We start from the raw sequence: 17,526 nt of genomic DNA, 5'->3' as shown, positions 1-17,526 counted from the left end.
CTTGGCCACTCTAGTCAGCTTGAATATTTAACTCCAATATTTATATTCAGGACATTGAATTAACGATATTCATTCAGAATATGTGAAATTGCCAGGTGTGGTGGTGCATGTCTTTCATCCCAGTACTTGGGAAACAGAGACAGGCGATCTCTGTGAGTTTGAGGACAAGATAGCCTCGTTTACAGAGTGAGTTCCAGGACTACCAGGGCTGTCACACAGAAAAACCCTGTCTCAAAATAAAAATAATAAAATAAAATAATGTGAAATTATAAAACCTAACCTGTAATACATGAGGTAGTATAATATTGTGTGTATCTCTTCCCCTACTGATTGAAATTTAAGTAATAGTACCACTTATATCATGTTTATATATGTATATATATATATGTATATATATACATATATATCATATGCAGCTATGTATACATTTTCCCATTCTTGTTTACAGTTACTAGCACATTGTGAAAGCATATTTTATTTACTTTGAGTTTTCTCATTAGGTTACAATTTGTTTTTAGGTCTCAGTGGCATTGATCAGTCTATTTGAAACAATACTCCTTGGTTATCTCAGTTATAAGGTAAGCTAGTCTAATTAGTTTTCTCCTGTAGAACTCACTGCTGGCATTTACCAAGTTTTCTTCTTTTTATAATTCATACTTGGGGATAAGGCAGGCTCTTCTTAAACAGCTTTAATTATTCAGAGCCTCTCTAGTATGTGATAAAAAAAAAACTATAGTAATATGGTTGGATTTTCCTTGGTGTCTTAGAAGTACTTCACTAATTCCTGGGTGTTTACTTACCCATTATAGGCGTGCTTCTATTGAGGCAGTGGAATGATACTCATTTTTATTGTTCTCAATCTCTTTTCTTAATCTGTTAAAAAAGTTAGAAAGCATTTGTGTCTTTTAGGAGTTATTTTAATAAATTATTTTAATTACTGGTGAAGTTCTGTTTGGTTAACACAGTTTATCAAGTATTTATGAAGTGCTCCTATTTAATGAACTCTATACTTCATGGCCCTTTTCTCAATAGGTTTACAATCTAGAAAAATGGGATGATGGGGGAAACTATACAAATTAGTGCAATATAAATCAGAAAGCAAGAAACAGTGTTTGACAGGTATAAATAAATATGATAGGTGCAGGAAAAGAAAGAATGTTTCTTAGCATAAAAAGAAGTACCTCATTGATAAGCAGAGTCCTTTGTGAATGACTTTAATAAGGCGATGTGAAAAGACAGGGTCATTGGGGTGGGTAAATTAGCAAAGAATGTGTATATGAAATGGAGGATGACAGATGACTACAATTGGTTTAAATATTGATACTTTGTATGGCAATATAGGATGGGAAATTGTCAGAACCTCTGGGTAACACAACTCCTCAACACATCTCACAGTAAAGACCATGTGTTCCAGTGACAAATGATACAGTATGTAGAGAAAATCAGTGATGAGGCTGGGCATGGTTGTGTACCATTGTAATTACAGGCTTTGGAGATAAAAATAGAAGGAACCAGAAATCAAGGCCAAACTCAACTATGTAGCAAGCCGGAAATTAGCCTGTGCTTCATGAGGCTCTTAAGAAAAAAAAAGAAAAGAAAAACAACAAAACAAAAAGACCCCAGCTCAACCAACCAAAAATAAAACAAAGCAAAGAGAAAAATTCCAAACTAATAAAAAGGGAGAATAAGGCTTGGTCAAATAAATGGTTGTAGTTGATGAAAGATTATAAAGGCAGAACATAAATAAATGATGAACTGATTGGTTTTGGTCGAAGAAGAAAAGGAAACTAAAATGCCATTTTTAAGGTTTTCTGGATTGAGATGAAACACTAGCAACAATGTGGGAAGACTAATAGAATTATAATACAAAGAAAAAAATCAATTGGAAGACAGAAAAGAAATGGAGGCAGACATTACTACTTGTCCTTAGTTCACACATAGTGACATAAGAATACAAGGTTCTGATTCTGGAAGAATTGTTATTTACTATCTAGTTCCTAATTTCCAAGATTAAACTACTTTTCAGTCCTAAATTTTGATCAAGTAGTATTTGCAAACTCAATCAACATTTCTTCCTAGGTCTATTTTATTTCTATTTAAATTTTCATTAGTCCTATCTAAAATACGTAGAAAATAGTATCAATTTCTGTGACGGCAAATCTAATGAATAAGCATGTATGAAGGTAAATTAATAAGCATTAGAATATAGAGAGTTTAAAAACACATTGTGAGAACCGAGCTGTTAGAAATGTCTAAGTAGGATCAATGTTGTGTGAGAGTATGTGAACTATGAAAAATACCTGAGGTTTCTGAAAGAGGCAGTGAGCTCCTTTTTGGCTTCAGAAATAGGTCTTAACGGACACCACTGAGAATAAAATATGTTTAATTTAGAATGTTGGTTTACTGGGTTAGGAACTTACTAATAGGACTGAGGGACTCAAAGATGGCATTCTAATGATGGAAACTGTCTGCATTGCTTAAAGAGAGAAAATACAGGGAGGATGGAGAATGATGGAAGAAGAAATCTCATGGAAAGTAATGAGCAGCCAGACAAGGAAACTGGGATTTAGATACCAACTGGGATGAGGTTCCATTCTCATATAAGAATATAGAAGATGAGGGGTGATGAAATCAGATATATTTACAACACTTAGACAGTCCTAATCCAGTGATATTCTGTATTGACAAAGGGATAGGATAGACTTAATAATCTGTGTCTCCTGGCTGAGAATATGTACTATAAGTTTGTCCTGATGAGTTTATGTCTCTAGATTCTCAATTACCTAAAGTGAAAAATTGAAAAGCTAAGATTGTCTTTAAAATTGTTTAATCTTCAGTTGTGTAATAAATGTTGAATGTAAGGCATAGAATACTACATCTAAGTAGGCATGTGGGATATATCAGTCATGTCTCTTTCACTTGTACATGCTTATTTAGAGCCATAACATAGCCAAATATTAATATTCATTTGTGAATGTATTTCCTACAAATTCCAACTAAAGGTAATATGAAAATGTTTTTTTCTGCTTTGCTAAAAGGACTCCTAGCTCTGATTGAAGAAGTCGTCATTTAAAATATACAAAGAGATTGAGGATAACTTTCCATTGCAATTATATGATGATGATGGCATTCATAATTAATTACTTCCCATCATTGACAAAATGAGAGCAGAACATTACAAGGCTTAGAAGACAGGGCTTGATGATATATAATATTTCTATCCTGACCTCCATAAAGTTTAATGGCTTAGCTAGAAGAGAAATAGATGTTAAAGTCCAAAAAGTTACAAAGGAAATAGAAAAGATAAAATGAACTTGTGACAGTAGAATACATTTCTATTAATTATCTTCTTTTCCTCTCATAAATTTAGTCAAATTCATGAACTCTTTTGACCTAGCCAGTACAGTGTTGGATAACTTCTTTTCAATAAATAAATTAAATAATTGGTAATAATTTATGGCCTATAAATAAGAATTTAAAATCTGCTTCTTTTTTACAAATGGGATTTTTAAAAAAGTAGAAGGTAGACTTGCAAAAATGATATTTAATTGCATTACAAATTCTGTCTATATTTAACATTGTTTAATATCCAGAGATCTGAGATTTCAATGTGAATAGACACTAAACATATATTTCTTCCATGTATTTGTATAAATATATTGATATTTATATATTTAATATTAAAAAGCATTTAAGCCCTCAACATCAAACACTCTATAATGAGAATGCATTGAGTTTTAACAACTACAATAGTTTAATCTTTCATGGAGACTGAGAACAAAATTTTAAAGTACACGTGGAAGTTAGCACATAATGAATTACAAATCCATGGCATAATGAACGTTATTTTCCCTTATTTGGATGTGTAGGTCTGTGCTCATGTAATCCTTCCATTCATGTTCATAACTGCTTGGCAAAGCACTCACAGTAATTACCTAACACTAAAGTTCTTATTCTTCTGGCACTATAACTACCCTCTAAGTCTTTATCAACTGCTTTTAAAATAGAACTCTATTTATACATACATATTCATTAAATCAAAGGAAACAGAAACAAACATCAGCATGATTTCCAAAGCTCTACAAATAAACTTCATCACACCTAGAAGCTTTTATTAAGTCTATGATTACTTGTTCCATAATTACTCTAAAAATGTATCAATTCTGAGAAATATAGCACCTTAGTAACTTATCTTAAAAAGAGAATACTTGTATTTTCTAGATGGTTTTAAGTACATCTAAATACTATGGATTCTTTACCATGACTTAACATTTGAAATTTGCATATTGCTAATCATTCATTTAATGCTATAAGTTTCATAATAGTATTTGAAATCTGTTCAAAGAAGATTAACTAGCAGATTTTTTTTATTATGTAAGCTAAGCATTCTTGCTTTTATGCCTTATAAATAAAATGTTTAATTCATACACCTATGGCTCAGGAAAGATTACAGAACGGGGGGGTGGGGGGTATTGTAAGAGATGGAGGATCAGGGACTTTGCTGTGAGATTGCGTTTCTTAGAAACATCAGCAACTATACCAGTAATCTCCTCCCAACCAGACTGCCCATACATGGGCTGATCAAGGGTGAGGCCCAACCAGATGTGGAAAAGCCCACAAGGCTTCAACCTTTCACAAAGAATGACAGACAACTGAGGAAAACCGGGATTGGGAGAGGTGGTCCACCCCAGAGAAGAGCACTCTAATTGGTTGTCCAGTGCCAATCAGCTCTGAAAACATACATTCAAAAATAACATTATATGGACCTATCAGGTTATATTAAGGAGTATATCTGTATATATAAACCCTTATGTATTTGCAGTAACAACACATGAAAAAGGAGGTCATGAATTTAAAGGAGAGTGAGGGAGGATTATATGAGAGGGTTTGGAGGGAGGAAAAAGAAGGGAGAAATGTAATTAATATACAATCTTAAAAACAAACACAAGGAGTAAAATGTTTGTATATAATTCTTAGGTTCAAACTGGGCTTTAGAACACCTAGGTTGCCATATTTCTGCAATTTTTACAATAAGTGCCCTTTGGAATTGATTTCATCTTTCCTTGGTGATAATATCTAGTACATTTTCTATCATGTATTTTGTTACAGTTTAAGGACTGGCATGCCCATGGTAACTGAAATGGCTGGATTAATGTTTATGTATATTTTATTGTATTCTGTCAATAAGAGTAACCTAGTATGACACACATAGAATTGATAGAATGTTATTTCTTAGAAGGAGCAAATGTTTTTTGTTTCTATCACAAAGGTGAAATAAGTGTTTGATATGATTTTGAGAACCACTTTACTCATCTTTGGATATTGTGTATAGTTCCACGGCATATTGGCATTCTATCAATGCATGCTCTTTCTTGTCATCATAATTTAATTGTGTACTGTGGATCTTATGATGTAGGTCCCCTGGGAATTCCTAATGGCCAGTGAAACTCATGGATCCTTTCTATATTCATTTTAATAACTATTTTAGGGAAGATAATTTATGAATGCATCACTTAGTTCAGAAGATAACTTCAGACCTAGGAATTAAACAAACTGAATATCACTGAAAATATATGTGTTTATTTTTAGCTGTGAACACATTATTCCTCTGTACAGTTTGACCATGGAAATTAGTCCTCAGTGGGAAGTTCATTTAGTTGCTGCAGTGCATGTACACACACACAAACACACACATACACACACACACATACACACACACACACACACACACAATCAGCCATGGTATGGTTAGCATAATATAATCACAGTCTTTATTTAGGAACTTCCTCCTTTGTGGCACTTATGTGGGGGAACAGATCAGAGCGTCTTGAGCTGTGTTTCTGTAAAATCACTGTGTGTGCTTTGAAATCTACTTTAGTGTCCTAGCTGTATCCAAACCTTGTGTTTGGACCATATTTTCCTACAGTGACTGATGTCAGGATGACTCAGAAAGATAAAGCAAAATGAAACAAAGGAACAATAAAACTCTTCAGAGTAGCTTAGTCAGGAAGGGAGACCGTTTGAAGACTTGGATACAAATGCACTCACCATGCCACATTTTATGCATCAAAATTACTTGGGAACTGGAATGGCTCAGTGGTTAAGAGTGCTTGTTGCTCTGCCAGAGACGATCATCAGTTTGCTTCCCATTACCCAAGTTGAGTGTCCACAAAAATCTCTGTAACTCCAACTCTTGAAAAATCTAATGCCTCTGTTTCCTTGGGTTACCATATTCAGGTGTAAATACCCACACACTGACACACATACTTACTTGTAATTAAAACTAAATGAAAAAATAAGGATAGAGAACTCAATATACACCAACTGAGACAGTGCCTTGTACATTATAATAGGATGTTTTCTCATTAAAGTGTGTGAATAGTTGACGAGTATTAATGTGAGTGGACTGAAGGAATACTGGATTGATATATCGGTAACATATGTTTGGTGATATAATGCAGTTATAGATTGTGTAGGTAAATTCCTGTTGGGCAGGAATGGATGGGCAGATGCTAATTAGGAGGTTTGACTAGATGAGAGTGGGAAAACAAACCTAAGCATGAGCTAGAAAAATTTCATGTTCTGTTTGCAAATCTTTTTGTCTTGTTGATACATGACATTTGTGTAATATGGAAAAGCATGGTGTAAGAGAATGCTCAAGGATACTTGATTTGTGTTACTGGGAGAGAGCTCAATCAGGAGCAAGACATAAATTTGGCTTTCAGACATACTGCATTTATGATTTCAAGACCTTAATATGGAATAGTAGATTAAATATTTGACCTGAGTCAGAATTTCAAATGTGGGGTATTGATCTGGACCATAGAGAAACTGGTTGGAAGTCACAGGTTATTGATAATTATAAATTGTAACTAAAGCATTGGTAAAAGTCCTTAGAATGACATGCAGATAGGCAATTTTGAAATCTTTCTTCTACAAAATTTCTGTTTAAATTAGTTTCCATGTTTAATGATTTGTATTTACCTACATTTGGGGAAGTTTCCAATTATGAATTTCTTTCAAGTGTTTTCAATATAGATTATTAACAAGAAAACATTTCATTTAAAAATAAAACATTATATTCAAGGAAAGGAGGGTGTGAAAAAAATCCTCAGGAATTCATTTATTCCTTTGTATATTTACTTTAGTCCTAGTAAGTATATAAATAAGAACAATCCATGTTACAAACTCTTGTGTGGGAGTAAGGCATATCATCCAGAGGGAGAAATGTGAGCAAAGTTTCAGAAGCATAAAAATCTTGTAAGGTCCAGGGAACTGTAAAATTTAATATGGATGAATCTGTGGGTGATTTTAAAATGGAGAGAGGAGCATTCTAACTACAGTCTAAACTAGTAGCCAGAGTTAAAATTATAAATCTTCATGTAATATAACTGTAGGCTTGGATTACATTCTCTAGAGAACAAGAACACAGAAATTCAGAAAGAACCTTATTCCCCAATATGAAAGATAATTCAGAAAAGAAACCAGCCAAATCAGATGCCAGTTGTAAGACATCTTTAATGATTTAAGTAAAAATCATTTTAAAAATCATATGTTAAACTGAGCAGAATGTCAGGAGACATTACTATGAACTGAATTTGTCCAGTGTATCATAGGGATTGGGAAATGAGTCATAATCATGTATGTGCTGATAGAAAAAAATATTACCCTGTAAACTAAACTTAGTTAAAACTGGACTTTTGGAGAAATCTGAGTGTCTCAGAAAGTCTGGTCATCCAATACTTCTCCAAATCCATGCTCTTCCCGCTGCTCCATGCTGATTGGGTGGAATGAGCAGTTGATGCATAATTGGAAATGTTCTTGCAAGAGCATGGATACCCTCTTTCAGAACACCCACATCATGGTGCTCTCCCCCACTTCCGGTAAAACTATGTTTGTTGCCTACTGCCTTGGGAGCCCAGAGCAGAACAAAGCCAAGAGGCTTTGGCCTTGCTGGGGCTTTTGGCTGAAGTTCCCTCCTGCAGTGCCTCAGGGGAGCTTCTCAGGGTCAGATAAAGATCTCAGGCTCCAGAAGTCCCCATCTGTTCCAGTCCCCTGTCACCTCAGGCACACACCTCTTGAGGGAAAAACCACTTAAAAAGAGATCAATTTCCCTTCATTATTTTCCATATCGAATTCGCTCCTTTTTTTTTTTTCTTTCCTTATTTTTTTCTCATGTGTTAGGCATGGACTAAATATAGCTTCTAGTCTGCATGAAGCTACGTGATTCCTTTGAGTTCTTTTCACTTAGCTTAAAGTGATGAGAAAGGCATCATTTCACTCATAACATTTCTTTCCAGAAAAGATTTCTGTGTGTTCCCATGCCCCATATGCTTATGAGCTAATATGACAAACATTTTTAGCACCTTAGCACATAGAAAATAGATGATCTAGCACAATGCTTTTGGGGTTGGGACATACTTATACACTGCAATACACTGAGTCATCGCAACCTCAAGAAATATTGAAAACTTCTCATTTATAACTAATGTTATATGATAACTGGAAAATGTGGGCAATCCAGATTTGTAATTGCTTTTCCAATGCATAGATCTCTTTATACCTTAAAACATTTGTGGACATTCTTAGGATTTGCCATTAGATATTGTTTTTCTCTCTAAGGCTGGTATTTCACAAAGGAAGAAGTGGCTCTGTCATCCAGTTCTGAAGTTTAAAAGTCCTTTATGAGGTAGTTTGATGGATTTATCTTTTTCAAGACCCACGTGCTGGCGCACATTACAGTAAGGAAGTGTGCAATGGAGAGTGTAAGAGGTCAGACAGGAAGCCAGAGATAGTCACATGCCAGGGTTACTTTGATGGTGAAAATCTGCCCATGCTGGAACTCACTGGAATCCCACAAACACAATATTGATCCCCTGCAAAGGTTACCCCCCCTTACCAGGAGCCTTAGACTCATTTCTCCCATTAAGTCTCTATCCAGAGGATCCAGCTTTTAGTACATGGAAGGCACTTTCAGACCATACCCAAATGTTAAATATCAAGGTCAACTTCATGGGCATGCCATCCATGTAATGACAAAAGGTTCCACAATCACAAGATCTCTGTAACTGTTTTAATGTTCTCATAACTTCCCTTGAAACTGTTAAGAGGCCTCATCTATTCATTATTCTCTGGGCTCTGTAGATTATGTATTCAGTCCTGATTAATTTCACAATATAGACTGGGAGATTAGAATATACATGATTCAATGACTCTTTAAATTTCATTAAACTTAAAAAAAAATACCAGTTGAGTATAACAAACAAGCATGATTTGCAAAAGACATACGCTGCATTACAGTTATGATAGTGGAAACAAATTGTGTCAGTTTATCCTAAGGTCCTGTTAATGCACTTTATTTACTAGTAATTTCTTTTAGAGAATATTATAGGATTCAAATGTTATATACACTCTGCATGGTCTACTTTGGCTATTTACTTTAGTTCTAACATTACAAAACCAAAGAGCATAATTCTGCTTAAAATTAATTTAAAAGCTATTACTGCATTCATATACCAACCCAATATTCTGTTAATAAAAGCGTTGTTATTACTAGAGAAATTCTGAGTCCTAATACTTCTCTAACTTTTGTTTTTATTCAATATTTATTTGTAGGGAAATATCTGGGAGCAGATTTTAAGAATCCCATTCATCTTGGAAATAATCAACGCGGTCCCCTTCATTATCTCAGTAAGTCTAAGCCTCTTAAAGTGTGTGATTTGTCAGTAGATTTTAATAAATTCTGTAAGTATAAAAACTTCTACATAATTCTACTTTGAGTAGAATCTGGCTCCTTAAAAAGAATAAAGTCAGTATGATAACTGAATTGCATAATTAAATGAAATCTAGTAAGTTTCAGTACAACCGCAAAGTGAAACCTTTTAAACAATTATACAGTGTATATAGAGGTCTCATTTGAATAGATGTCAGTATTGTTTAAAGATCCTCAAAATTACATTATTTATACTGTGGAATTTTAAAAATAGAAACTAATAGTATGAAATATTTACCACAATTCTCATACTGAGAGCCCGCTCATTTCTAGTGAGCATACTCTCATTTCTCATTTGTTTATAGAATTTGCCCTCTCCAGTTCCTCATTAGTAGGAATGTGAAACAGAGCCACATAGCCAACTCCTCCTCAGTGTTCTGAATTTCCCCTCCTGCAACAACAATCCTATGCTGCAGTTACTCTGTTCCACTGTAGTCCCATACATATGTAACCCTGAGTATGCCATTCGCAAAAGTAGGTTCTAATATCATTTTGATATAGCAATGATTTTTGGAATTCGAACTGTTGGACTTTATCTGGTAAAAATGGAAGATAAGTAGATATTATCTGGAGCTGCTCCTCACTTCTTGCATTTTAATTTGAGTGACTTATCTACGGAGAGAGTTAGAGCTAGATTAAATGACAAGCTTTCTAAATATAAGTCCAAATGAATGCAGCTTCTCAACATCATTTAAATGGTTGAATTGGAAGACAGTTATATGTTTTAAAAGACTCCTCTTGTACCTCTTTACCTCCTGAGGTGGAGGAACAGCAAAGTAAAAAACACATTCTAAGATTTAATAATAGATTCAGCATGGTTACGTCTGACATCTGTTGAAGCCTCTTGCTTTGTGCTTTAGTACTAATTTCCCCAAGAAGGATTTCAGCAGTGAGTGAAAGGCCATCCACTAGTGTTGATTTTAAAGGATCTGGAACTGTTGTAAATCATTCCTTTCTTTTTAAACTTTTATTCTGTTTTATGTTTCTTTTTAATTCCCTAGATATAATTTTTTGCTGAGATAAAAGTTGAGTTTTCACTTATTTTTCAGATATTCTGGCCTACCTTAAGGAATCTATTTGTTCCAGTTTTTCTAAACTGTTGGCTTGCCAAACATGCCTTGGAAAATATGATTGTAAGTAATAAAAGTAAAGTTCAAAACAAAAATATTTTTCAAACACCCACTATGTCTTACTTATTTTCAATGTTTCAGTAGAAGCAGAAGATTGTTTGGCTTTTTAAAAGTTTATTCCTTTGCCATTCCATCAACCCTTATGAATTTACATAGCATACAGAGTTTGTTCAATTTCAAGGTTACTGAAATTATATGTGTATTAATTTTAAAACTTTTACTCTAATTAACTATCTCAAAATAGTTTTATTTAAATGTTTAGTGGTAAACTATTGGTAAGTAATTAATGTACTATATAGGTTACATAATTAAATTGTATATCTCAGTTAATATAAAGTAAGTGATTAATCTGCTATATCCTAATAAGAATGAAAATCTGTAAAATGCTTGTGTTACATTCCCTAGGTTATTGAAGGGTTTGGTTATGGATAAAGAAAATGGTTCAGGCTTTTTGAAGTTATCAATCCAGCACCTATCTGCTGTTTATACAGATCAAATTTGTATGAACAATCCCTCCCAACAGGAGCACCCTTCATTTTTAAGGCTATCTGTTTATGCATATGTAGTTGATAGTTCATAAGCCTTGGTTTTTATGGCTTAGGGATGTTTTTGTCTATTATTAATTGTGAACAATTTCACATTTCATAAAAATGTGGGGTTTTGTGAGGCCCTTTCAGAATGAGTAGCTCCTCATTTGTGATCATAGATACAGTGGTGTTGAGCTGAGTGGCAGATCTAGTCCCGAGGGCTGATGAAGACAGACATGCAAAATTCACATCTGTGCTATAGTTGTCTTCCACATCAAAAGTTGACGTTCTGCTCTTTGGAAGGAATTGCTTGTACCTATGACCCAAAAGTGCTCACCACAGTTTTTCATAACTCACAAGCAAGTTGGAAGGCATTCATTAATTAGGCATTCTTTATTCAAATGCTAATGTGTGCCTGGAATAAGGTACTTTGCTGTGACCAATATCTGATGAAAGCTACTTAAGGAAGGAAATATTTATTATTTTTTTTTACTATTCCAAGGGCTACAGTGCACCACAGAAGGGAAGGCATTGCATCGCAACAGGAAGGCATTTTAGCAACAGCATGGAGTGCTGGTCACATCCTGTTTTGGAGTCAGAAAGCAAGAAAGTGCTTAGGAAGTGGAACCAGACATTAATATCCCAAGGTTTACAGCAAGGCCACACTTCCCCAAGTTCTCATAAGCCTCCTAAACACTGCCACCTGCCAACCACCAAGTGTTCAAACGCAGGCATCTTTGGGGGCATTTTACATTCAAACCACAACATTCTGTCTTTGGGCCCACATAGGCTCATGACCTCCTCATAAGGTAATACGTATTTGTTCCCATTTCAAAAGCCCATATTTGTTATAACTCCTATGCAGCTCAAAGTCCAAACTCTTCTGAATTCTGAAGCAATTTCCCAATTGTCAGCCCCTAAAAAAAGATATTTCTAATATGCAATGTCAAAGAAGTATTTCCCAAAGAATTATGGCCATAGTGAAGAAATATTTACCAAAATAAGACCAAGCCGAGCATGGAAAATGTGAAATCCTGAAGATTTGTGTACAACACCTAAGGCTTGTGCTACAAATAGCTCAGCTCAAATAATCACACTGATATTAATGGCTGCTACCTGTAGCACACATAGCCTCTCTCCTCTCTCTTTAGCTGGTCATTACAAGTCTACAGCTTTGCTTAGCAGACATCCCAGGGTCTGGCCATCTCCTATATTGTCATTTCTCCACTGCAAACTACATTTCACTGTTATAAGCTTCCTTCAGTGGCCTCTCATAGCCTCCTTTCAAAGACTCCATTCCTGCCATGCATTTCCTGGCCTCAGTTGCCCTTTAAAATTGGGGTTTGAAATTATGTGATCCCTCAATCTTGCATCTTTCATGCTTGTGAAACCACTACTATTCAATGAGATTGACAATTTTTGCCTTCTCCAGGCTTGGAAGGCAGCTGCTTTGTGTGCCTACCCTGGTGAGAGCATGTGTTTGCTTTTTATGGTGCTAATCTGTTTAGCAGTTACAGCTGTTCTTCAGCATCCTTGCCTTCCATTTGAAGTTCATTTATTCTACCGTCAAATGACATATTAAAAAGAATACATCTTTCTGCTTCAGATGTTGCTCTTTCTCAATGAAACCTATATGAGAAGAGTAGATAGGAACAGTGTCACAGCCTGAATATAATCCTGTCTTGAACTTTCCTATACTAAGCATATTGGTTTATTTAAAACTCAGCCTCACTAAAGTTATCAGGGGCCTAGGCAACATGCTTCGAGATTCCTTTTCAGAATACCACACCAATGGTCTTCAGCCCTGTTCCGTAGAGAGTTCTTGATCCCCTCTGAAGTCTTGTGAGCCAAGCCTGTGTTCTTCCACACTGCTATCAGAAAAGCCCATTAAGTTCTGCTTAAAATATTTTGAAAATTCTTAGGCCCAGAATTGAAAGCTTTTCCACAGTACATTTTCAAACTAGCACAAGGGAATAATATCTTCATTATCTGCTTTATCACAACAACAAACCCACTTCGGAGTACTCATTTTTTTTTTCTGTTACTTTTGTTGTTATTGTGACCAAACACCTGAAAAAAATTAATGAAGAAAGGTTTTATTTGCGTCATAGTTCCAGGGGCAATTATGGTAGAGAAGATATGGCAGGGCAAAATGTACTAGTCACGTTGTTTTTGTAGTTAGTAAGCAAGGAGTCAGGGGAAATATGATTGAGCTATAAGTCTCAGAGTCTTCAGTGATCGATTTCTTCAGGAAGTATATATATTCTAAGGATTCCACTATGGGGCTGGTCAGATGATCTCTGGGTGAAGATTCCTACCACCAAGCTTGAGAACTTGAGTTCTATCCACTGGTTGGAGGACAGACTGAACTGCAAGTTGTCCTTCAACTTTCATACAAGGTCCATGATACCCACATGTGCTCATAGAGGGTCCATGATATCTACATGCATATCTATATCTATATCTATCTATATCTATCTATACATCCCCTTCACACACACATACCGGATATGAATTTTAAATACAAGAATAACTTTTGAAATTAATATACCAGTTGGGGACTGAGTGTTGGAACACATGAATCTATGGAGACATTTTACTTTAAAGCCACAGCTGACCTACTGTATGTATACTGCGCACTTTAATTAACATCTGATTTAATTTCTGTGCTATTGTCTTAATCTTAAAAAAAATAAAGTAATCTAGTTGCAAACTTGCTGTGAGCATAAAGTATAATCACATAAACACACACACATGACATGCAAGATATTGTATCTGTTGTGGGCAAGGTTTTGTAATGTTGATTGCATTTCATGGAAAATCACTCTTGTTAGTATTAACAATTGTTTTTCATTTAAATGACCTTTAAGCACCCATTATATCCAAAGCTTTGGCCAAAGAATTATTAGAATAACATTTGAGCATTTACAGCAGATGAGTGTTTCTAACTACTTTGCTGATGTAACCCATGATTCCCAGGAAAGTACAGGGCCAATGGGAGGAAAGTGTGGGCGAACATGGACTGTGGAGTGCTTCCTGCTGTCTTCCTTGCCCCAACGAATTACCTTTTGACTGAATCAATTGCTAATGAAAAAATGCACCCAGAATCAAATAAACCTATGTGAGTTGCTGTATACTTAGCTGTTAGAAAAACAACCCCTACAAGACAGGAACTATTAGTCAGTATTCAAGAGAGACTGTTTACAATATTAGTTCAGGACTCACAGCCCATTGCTGCTCTATACTTAGCTTTTCCAGCTCCCACTGGATGTTGAGTCCTAGATTATTTTTCTGATCATTAGCCCATCTGCTCTGAGAATCTAAAGAGTAAGAGATGACATTCGGGCCAGTAAACTCTGTTACTTGTTTTCATAACAGTTATGACTTAAGGCACTACCAAAAACTAAAATAATGAACTGAGATAATTTTCTTAGTGTGACATTTATTTTCTCATGCATCCCTGATTATGAGATGGATAAAAGTGAATCATTAAAACTTTGAGACTAACAGAAAATTGTGAATAAAATATAAAAAAATTGTGGCATTTGAATTCAATATTCTTAATTATTTCTGTACTTTATTTGATACATGCACACAAGTCATATTTGAAATTAACCAATTCAATTTTTTTATTTGAAATTGTCACATACTGGTAAGTAGTGGATAGAGTGCTATATTATTAAATACTTCATTGTAACAATACTTAATCATTATTTCTAAAACTACTATTTAGACACACCATTTTTAACTGTTTTCAATTGCATATTTGTATTTCAACAGTGACAATTTTATATAAAAAGAAATATTTTCCAATATGCAGGAACATGTGTAACCATTAGTGTTCATCTCTTAGGACTTTTAAGTGATTTAAGTTTGAAATTTTTTTCAGTAATTACTTATTTCATTAATGCACCGAATAAAAATGACATGCTTCAATATTTTCATCAGTGTTATCAGGTTGCCTTCTAAAAGCTTTATTGTCTGGGAAGTACTGTGTGTATCTGTTCAACATGCACTCCTTCATTCATATTTCTTTTATTATTAACACTACTGAAATCAATATTAATATTTCTTAATGGAAAATTGTTTCTTCCTATGTTACAGGCTGCTCTAATTCATGTAATTGTTCATTAGTGACTTTTAATTACAGTTCCAGTTTCCTTTCACTGCTCCATTCATTGATACATTATCTTCCTGAAATTTTGCACTTTTTGTTTCATGAGGTCATTACCTTTGGAAGAGGTGGTTGTTTGTTTTCTTTTTGGTTTTGCCTTTGAGATGGTCTGCTGTTATACAGCCCAATCTGGTTTTGAATTCACAATTCCCCTTTCTTAGACTCTTGAGTACTAAGGGTATAGTCTGCACCATTGTAGTGGGGTTGGTATGTCTGGGAGTAATAAAAGCATGTTGTAATCTGTGTTCTGCAATGAAAGTGTGCTGAACTTTAGTGCTTTATTGGTATTCCTGTAGTCAGTCTTTGTAACAAGAATTGTATTGTAAGTTATGTCTAGATCCATGTAAATGAAAATGTACTGCTAAATTCATTTAAATATACTTATTACACATACAGAGGATACTCGATATTTAAACTCATGTATATTTAGTATTTATCAAAATTTAAAATATGCTTTTTATTATTCTAGAATGATCTTCATAGAGCGATTCAACGAACACAGTCTGCAATGTTTAATCAAGTTTTGATTTTGATATCTACATTACTATGCCTTATCTTCACTTGGTAAGACCATGCATAACAGACCTTTTATTGTTTCTTTTTATTTCAGTTTTATGGGAAACTGTATTATAAATCATTTTCATCAATATTTGGCTAATATAAAGATACACTCACCATAATGCATAAAAAGTCACCTATAGAAGTGAAATAAAATCTTTTAGTCTTATAGACAAAACAAGAAATCACATGTATCATTTGACCTTGAGATTTACTGCGACCCTGACATTTTCTCAAAAGCTGTCCACAGTCAAATCATAAGGATTTTGCCTTCATGCTGTGGTTGTGAAACACCCATTTTTTCCTTCAAATTATTGGCATATAAGTAGCCACATCTCTCTGTTTACTTCAGAACAGAAAATTGGTTGAGGATATTGTCAATACCCATCACTCACCCATGCCACATCTCTGTCTGTACAGTGTTTTAGTGTGGGCCTGGTGGCATGCAGTGGTGGGAGTCTTGCATGTGAGGCCTGGCATTTTGACTTATTGTGTCCTTAAATTATTTTCTCTTTTGGAGGTTATTCTTAACATTGCAGTGTTCCAATGTGACATGGCATATTATGTGTTTGGATTCTGTGTATCTTTTGCAAGAGAAAATATAGTCAAGAAATGAGCAGAATAGTGTTTGCTTTACAGATGTTATAGACTTTATTTGTACTTGTCTGTAACACGTTTGACCTATTGAGAATGAGAAAAATCTAATTTGGAAGTAGGAACAATCAATGTATACACACACTGGTACATCTGCTAGATGCAAACATTAGTACAGATGTGTGAATGTAGACTTGGGTATATATAAGTTATTTTGTACTAATAGTATATGGTTAATGCTAAATATACCTTATGTGTATTGAATTTTTTCCTGAGCTTTAAAAGTAACATGACATATTTAGTATTTAAATATAAAATTTGTACATGTTTTTAACCTTTCACAAAAAAGTCTACGATAGCCCTAATAAATATCTAACTACATAAATAAAATCCACAGAAATGTTAAAAGTAATTGGATCACACAATACTGAAAACTCCATTAAATTAAGTGATTTGTATTGCAATGTTACTACAAATTATTATTTGAAATATAATAACATTATATTCAATAGCAATTTTACCTTAAGGAATTTACAAAATTAAAACCTCAATGTGTAAATACTAAATTTTCTGATGTTGCTGAGAAAAATAAGATTAATGGATTCTAGATACAATATAAAATGAATTTAGTGAAGAAATGTTTATGTCTAGGGATTCTAGCTCCATTATACTGTATAGTTGGTGACTGCTTTATGAAGATAAAGATAAAAGTATAGTTTGGGGTTATGTAGAAGTATATCTACCATTAATGAACATTTTGTCTTATAATGC

The 17,526-nt window shown here is 34.3% G+C and overlaps 1 protein-coding gene across 4 annotated transcripts in view; it reads left to right on the top strand.

Annotated features, from left to right (window-relative positions):
* Window positions 1-17,526, top strand: part of Kcnt2 (potassium sodium-activated channel subfamily T member 2) — a 336,685-nt gene that overhangs the window by 118,154 nt on the left and 201,005 nt on the right. For all 4 annotated transcript variants that reach the window (XM_036202727.1, XM_036202726.1, XM_036202725.1 and 1 more), the window contains exons 5-8: window positions 519-578; window positions 9,616-9,690; window positions 10,822-10,905; window positions 16,073-16,167. In XM_036202727.1, the coding sequence (XP_036058620.1) occupies window positions 519-578; window positions 9,616-9,690; window positions 10,822-10,905; window positions 16,073-16,167 (314 nt within the window). The remainder of the gene's footprint in view (window positions 1-518; window positions 579-9,615; window positions 9,691-10,821; window positions 10,906-16,072; window positions 16,168-17,526) is intronic.

Source organism: Onychomys torridus, chromosome 11 (assembly GCF_903995425.1).
Source record: "Onychomys torridus chromosome 11, mOncTor1.1, whole genome shotgun sequence".
In the NCBI taxonomy this organism is placed as follows: domain Eukaryota; kingdom Metazoa; phylum Chordata; class Mammalia; order Rodentia; family Cricetidae; genus Onychomys; species Onychomys torridus.
This window is presented reverse-complemented; position numbering and strand designations above follow the sequence as displayed.